Raw genomic sequence first — 7,500 nt, forward strand, 5'->3', positions numbered from 1 at the left:
CATCATCCAACATAGTCTCTGGCCCCACAGGGCAGCCATTACATCAGCAGTGTTAGTCTATCACGGTTGTGCCATCAGTGCATCTGGTTTTTTTGGATTTCGATTCGGAAAATACCCACAAAACATGTCATGTGAGTCACACAGGTGAGTGAAATAGTTTCTTATTCACAGTTTCAGTAGGATTTATTGGCATTCCTTTATTTTGGTATATCTATGGATATGTTGGATTTGAACCAGTGAGAACTTTCATGTGTATATGTCCTATTATTGATACGAGCACCAGGTCATTTCATGTCACACAAGTCACGTCACGCGAATAACACAATCAACTTTGACTATTTATGATTAAACTGTGACTTATGTTCAATGCCTTGATTGAAATATTTTTTTTCATTTGTTTAGTCGTGTTTTAGGCCATGAATGATGTTTTCTATGAATTCACTGTTTTATGGGCAGGACTGGTGCCAAGGGCTCCATGCCCGGTGGCAATGACTCCACGGTTGGCGTCAAGGGCTCAACATTAAGACAACGTAATCGGCGGAGCAGACTGTGAAACAACCCCGAGTTATTCGAGGAATACAAAGCTAAAAATCGCGAGGACGAACAAAGATATCGTAAAGCAGAGAAGCAGAAGCTGAAAACTGATCCTGTTGCATTGGAGAGTAAACGTGCAAAAGACTGAGAACGACAGAGGAGGTAGACAATACAAGTCACACCAGTTGGGACACTGAGTCATAAGTCATACTGTTCACGTCAGCATCTCCATCGAGCGACCAACATAGTGAAAGGACTCCTTCCCAAAAGTCCAAGAAAAAAGGTGGCTGTGGTTAAAAGACGAGCAAAGGAGTTCGGTATCAAAATGAAATGGCCCGAGAAGAAGACATGTATGACACGACTTGCTGAAGGAACGATCAACCGCGTTCAGACGTTCTATTGCCGCGATGATGTCAGCAGAATGGCACCGGCGAAAAGGGACGTAGTGACTGTGCGAACGGCAACTACCAAAGAAAAATGCCACAAGCGGCCACATGGTGATGAATATCAAGGAGGAGCATGCTTTCTTCCTGGAGGAGAACACTGATGTCCGTATTGGGTTGAGCAAGTTTTTGGAATTACGACCACCGCACGTGCTGTTGAATTCTCAAATCCTGATGAATGTGTGTGTATGCATTTATAATGAGAATTTTATTCAGGCAGTAGACGCTCTGCACAAAGTCTTTCCTTTGATACCACCGTATTCAAAAAACTTCCCTGGTTCCTGCGTATTTTCACCAACTGACCCCAAATGCTGGTTCAACACCTGCGACCATGTGAATTGCGGCTTCCAGTACAAATACCTGTTGCCCGACGACAATGATGACCTGAAGAACACAGCCGTTAAATGGCTCAAGTGGCAGGATACAAACGTCCGCCTCCAGAAAATTGAGGAATCTGGTACTGTTGAACAGTTGCATGGCTATGTCTCTGAAATGGCTCCGAAATTCTTCAAAAATTGCTTCATCAAGCGTATGCAGGCGAAAAGCTATGAAGAGGACAAAATTGAAGCTCGTGATTCGACATCAACAACTGCGGTCCTGCAAATGGACTTTGCCGAGAATTTCTCATGTATTGGGCAAGATGAGGCCAAATCTGCTCACTGGAACCAGGCCCAGGTGATGCTGTTCACTTCGGTACTCTGGTTTCGTGAGGATGTCACATCTCGAGTCATCGTAAGTGACTATCTCCAACATAATAAGACAGCCGTGGTTGTGTTTCTCGATGAAATTCTGAGGGCCAGCTCGATGGCTGGTTGTCAGCATCGAAGAATCTGGAGAGATGGCCCAGCCAGCCAGTTTAAAAACCGATTCACTGTCAGCACTCTTCCGTTACTTTCCGCCAAGCATGGCCTGGAGGTCACCTGGAATTTTAGCACCACAAGCCATGGTAAGGGTCCAGTAGATGGTATTGGCAGGACATTAAAAAGAATCGCCACCAACAACATCAAGTCCTGGCATGCGATCATCAATGACACCAATGACTTCTACAAGGCCATCCAGGACTCTGCCATTGGTGTTCGTCTCATCACCACTGAAATGATCAACGTTCGAGAAGCCGAATTGGGCCTCACTTCTGTCTTCGATCATGCTCGCCCCATCAAAGGTATTGCATCCTACCATTGCATGCAAAATAAAGATGGAGCAATCGAGACGAGAGTCTACACTTCCGAAGTTCTCTCGTCCGATGGAAGCAATGGTAGGATGCAATATCCCCACTGAACCGAGCATGGTCGAAGGTGCGTACTATTGTGTGTACTACGAAGCTCTGCCCAAGTATTACAGAGGAAGGGTGCTGAACCCATGCACCTGTGAAGCAATTGCAGTTGGTCATTACAGAATCAAATTTCTTAAACGCGATGCACTCAAGGGTACATTTACCTGGCCCCGCTCTGAGGACATAGAGTGTGTCCTCTCAGTATGGATCTTTGCCGGTCCAGTGCAACTCGATGGGCATGATCCATTCACTGTGAATGACCTTGACGACATTGAGGCCAAATTTCAAGTTTTCCGGTGCAGTCAGGCTGCTCGTCCGAAGTTCTGAACCATCGCTACCATACCCCAACCGCGATGAGGGTGATTTGTAATCTAGTCTGATTTGAGAACTCGTTGTTGAGCTTTCTATTTTTAACCTCCGCCATCGAAGATGGACGGAGGTTACTGTTTTCACCCCTGTTTGTTTGTTTGTTTGTTTGTGAACAGTATTATGGAAAAACTCCTGGACGGATTTCGAGGAAACTTGTTTGGGGGAGGGGGGGAGTCAGGTATGGTCCAAGGATCATATCATTATATTTTGGACTTGGTCCAAAGTCCAATATGGCCGCTATGGCGGCCATTTTGAAAAAATATTTCAATTTTTGTTTTTGCATTTCTACATGTTTTAAGTGATTTCCAACCCCCCCAAAAAAAATTGTAAGAGAAAAAAAAAAAAAAAGATTTTGCAACTTTTTTTCAAAAAAATTTCGATTTTATTTGAAAATATTTGAATTTTTTTTTGCATTTCTACATGTTTTAAGTGATTTCCAACCCCCCCCCCCAAAAATTTGTTAGAGAAAAAAAAACAACAAATTTTGCACCTTTTTTTTTCAAAAAAATTCCCATTTTATTTTTTTTGGCATTTCTGCATGCGCGTCGATCTAGTTTAGTTTATTCAATCGTGGTTCAGTAGAGTCTGTTCCGTTTTGACCGACAATGAACAGGATATGAGGTTCACTTAAGTGACCCAGCAGTATTGGCGGCAGAGGTTTTTCACTCTACCGAGTGCCCCCCCCCTCTAGTTACAGAGTGTGTTTGTTTCGTTATTTTTTTATAATTACTCTATCGTTTTCCAGTGTTACAGGATGTGCTGAGTAATTTGTTGGATGTTATTTCTGTTCCTTTTTGCTGACAGGTTATTACAAATAAACACGCATTTCAGATTCATCAAAGCTGGCGAAGCAATTCTATTTTGTTGGATCGTCGTCCAGGATTTCGACAATACCCTTGGAAATGGATAATTAGGGTCAAATATAAGCATTTTAGTCCCTATCATCAAGTTCTTGTGCATTATAAGAGAGTTTATACTGTTTTCACTGAATTTTCAAATAGTTTGGCCACTTTAAATAACGTACATAACAAATATTTCAAAAAAACCTTCAACTCTGTCACACGAGTTACATATATCTGTCACACGAGTCACATATTTAGATTGCTTGTGTGAAGGGATGGTGAGCAATTGCTGCGGAATAACCCTTCCTGAAATTCGGCCATATATCAGGCTATTACCTCCCTGAATATCACTCCAGTCCATCAGATAGTTTTATACGAAATGGCAAAAACGTGAAGCAGTGTTGAGAAATTCTGATTGTAGTGGTCACACGAGTCAGAGACTTCAAAGTGCTGTCATTCAATGATGAATGATTCATTCAGATTTCTTTTTGGCTCACATCCAAAGGGCCCAACGTTCTACAAGCCTGCAGAAATAAAATTGTTCACCTACGGGGATTAAAGAAAGGACAGCTCATTATTTCTGCAAATGGCACACGAGTCACTAATGGAATGGCTGTGATGGTATTTATCTCTGGACGTGTTTGGATGAGAGTTTGTCTCCGGAGGTGCCCCAATGGGAGTTCGGCTCCGGATGTATGTGGGCAGTGTTTATGTCCGGATGGGAGTTTGTCTCTGGACGTGCCTGAGCGGTGTTTGTCTCCAGACGCATCCGGGCGGTGTTTGTCTCTGGACTGTGTTCATCTCGGCCATATCCGGTCGGTGTTTGTTTCTGGGTGGTATTTATAGAAAATGGATTTCAGAAAATATTTTGTTTCCATTTTCACTGTTATTCTATGCAGAATCATTTTGATGAGATGGTATGATTCTTAATTGATGCTCCACCACATGTCTGCCTCCCCCCTCCCCACTTCCTCACTCTCTCCTCACTCCCCCTGCCTCCTCTCTCTTTCCCCTTCCCTCCTCTCTCTTTCCCCCTCCCTCCTCTCTCTATCGCCTCACTCTCCCCTCACCCCTCTCTAGCCCCCCCTTCTTTTTTTCCCCTCATCTCAGTCTTCCCGTCAGTGAAGCGACGGGTGGTATTTGCTAGTCATGTAAAATAACCTACAGATGGGCTCAGAGCCCACAAGGAATTTCACGAGTTACAAAATATGAATGGTTCCTCAACATTTTCAAGTTCCTCAACACTTTCGAATGCAGAAAACAACAGTTAGCTTTTAAGAAATCACAGTTGAGATGCAATACAATGATTTCATTCTCATGCCTGTAATTGAGTAGTCGCTCCATAAGACGCGTCACAGAATGGATGAACGATGTGCCACTTTCCCGCCATGTCTCTTGCTCAATGCGCTCCAGCAAACTGCCAGTGGAACGAACCATAGCACCAAATTAATGGTGTTCTAAACTCAAGCTCGAGGACACTTCAGGAAATCTCCAAATATTTCGTGCTAACATATTGCATACTTCTATCATTGTTCATGGAAACACATTAATACCTCCCATGATCAATGGAAACACATTAATATCTATCATGGTTCAGAGGAACACTTTAACAATGTTAAAATTCCATTCATATAAGAACTTGAACCATAGGTGTAAGTGATTTAACATAGGTGTGAGTGATTTAACAGACCAAATGAAACATTTCACAATAAGAGCCTCAACAGTGAAGCAATTTGTGCATACCTTGGGTACGGGCCAAACAATGGAGTTCTAGTTCCAGGAAGCATAAAACAAACAAAACAAAACAAAACAGATAAAACACCATTCATGAAAGAGCATTACTCAGTCATCAACACATCTCCTCGACTCTGTCAAGAACTCCACTGAAGTATCAGGGCAGCATAACATTGTTGACACAATAAGCACTGTGACATACAGCCTCCTGAATTGGGTCATCCAAGGATTCGTGAGAACACAACTCATTTTGCAATCTCTGTCACAACGTTTTATCACAAGACAATGCTCAACACGGGTAAAAGCAAGGAAGAAAAAAAATGTCTATGCTATAGAGTATAGACAATCCTGTTGTTTCAAGAATGATACCTGTTGGTATCTATTGGTCTAACCGACAGTTTTGTGAACTACCGTAGTTGATTTTCATTTGTATTGTATTCCAAATCGACTTATCTATGAATGCAGGAAAGAAAAATGGGAAAACTAGCCAATTCACCTTATACTCCACAACTACCCAGAGACCGAAAAATACGGTAAACGATTCACATTTACCATGTGGTGTTTAAACTTGTACTTATGCAGACCGGTGTGAGCAAGTAATAGTAGTGGTACGCAAGAGTGGTACTAAGCTTTTATTCAGAAACTTTTCCGAGTCATCTCAATTACCGAAAGTGTGACAGGGCCTACACCTTTAATGAAATAATTATCGGCCAAGCTAACCGATCATCATTCTCCATCATATGCTTCACACAGTATCAAGATAAATGTTCATCAATAAATGATGAATTTTGCAATTCTGTTCATATTGTATTCATCACGAAGCCCTGTACACCTTTAAATTGATTTGATGCCAAGCCGACGGACACTTTCAAAGCGACTTTGACGCTACATGTGGGCATTTTCATACTACGAGTACTGAAGTAGCATTGTTTATGCCCCCTGGAGTTAATAATAATGACAAATATCATGTAAGTTAGCTTGTGGGCAAGGTCTCCCGTGGTATACAAGGTTGGTGAAGGTGCACCTTTAATGGAAAAATGTAGGCATATTTGCCCCTTTACCATACCGCCAGCATTCGTTTTTGGAATAGGTGCATGGAATTCATTCAGAAAAGTATCTTTTACAGTCATCAATACCTGCATTACAAAGTTGGCGAAGTCCCCACTTTGAGCGCAAAATGGAGGCCTATATCCTGGAACGGCCTATGTGCCCCGATTCCTGAATAAGAATGCTCCAGGCAGTTTAACCAACACTTGCAGAGGTTGAAATCACTTTTTTTCTTTTTTAAAACTCCCTAAGTGCGACGGTAAAAACCGTGTCTTTTGCACAAAACCACATGGCCTGCCAGACCGGGGAAGAGTCACTCTCGCCCGCTTGCAGCGGAGATGACGCCACACATGGGCGAAGCATAAATATGAGTGAGGCAAAACATGAACATGCATAAGGCAAAACATGGGCAGAGCATGAATATAAGTTATACATTCAAACTTGGTTACATCACAGCCTATGTGCCACTTTGCTGCACTGACAACATTCATATTCGGATTCAGAACATTGAATTTGTTTGTAAAATCATATTTTCATGTATTCTCCAGAGGTTTCCAACAAAAATCATTTTCTAGGCAAGAAAAACTGCCATTCCTCATGGCCTAAGATGCTGATGCAGCATCATCCAGCTATATTATGAAGGCTCCGATTCCAAAATCAGGAGTACAATAACCTTCAAAGCTTATTCTATAGAGATGGTAATGATGATCAGAAACCTTCTCAAGTTCTCAAGTACCCCACTCTTAGAAAGTATACCAATTTTTTTTTTACTCTGCATTATTTTTTTGCCAAATCAAGACTACTTTTCACAATATCACCACTCACATTGCAATTTTATGCCAAGCAGATATCTGTGTCAAGTGGTATTGGTTGCTGCCAGTATCTCACATTGCCTGGCAGCATCTGCCAAAGTCGTGGCTAGTGGTCATGAATGAAGCAAAACGAGTCAGGATATAACTCACTACCAAGGCATGCGGCCAGAACCAAGCTCTGCACAAACCTACATGAGGCTGAAGAGTTCACGATAATCAGCATCACCACGGCCCTCAGAAAGGAGCCCATCCAGCTTGTCAATGAGTTCTGCCTCCACCTGCAGAAAATTGGTTTCCACTTACTGCATGCTTTTGGGTGATAGAAAAATCGGTCCAATTGGCACAAACATTGCCGTATCATGCAGAAACAAAAGGAAGTGCAGCAAGGGGTTAGCTGATCAGTACTGATAACCTTACAAAGTGGACTACTGCTGATACTATTGCAG

The 7,500-nt window shown here is 42.3% G+C and overlaps 1 protein-coding gene across 7 annotated transcripts in view; it reads right to left on the bottom strand.

The window, feature by feature from the left end:
- Nucleotides 1-7,500, bottom strand: part of LOC147014419 (dedicator of cytokinesis protein 3-like) — a 381,754-nt gene that overhangs the window by 94,141 nt on the left and 280,113 nt on the right. For 5 of the 7 annotated variants that reach the window (XM_085852356.1, XM_085852355.1, XM_085852358.1 and 2 more), the window contains 3 exons: nt 7,247-7,332; nt 5,205-5,231; nt 4,783-4,878 (listed from right to left, as the gene is read on the bottom strand). In XM_085852356.1, coding sequence (XP_085708482.1) covers nt 4,783-4,878; nt 5,205-5,231; nt 7,247-7,332 — 209 coding nt within the window. The remainder of the gene's footprint in view (nt 1-4,782; nt 4,879-5,204; nt 5,232-7,246; nt 7,333-7,500) is intronic. The other 2 variants (XM_085852361.1, XM_085852357.1) reach the window with 1 other exon arrangement.

This window comes from Eptatretus burgeri, chromosome 13 (genome assembly GCF_056783735.1).
Source record: "Eptatretus burgeri isolate ZD-2024b chromosome 13, Ebu_testis_v1, whole genome shotgun sequence".
Lineage (NCBI taxonomy): Eukaryota > Metazoa > Chordata > Myxini > Myxiniformes > Myxinidae > Eptatretus > Eptatretus burgeri.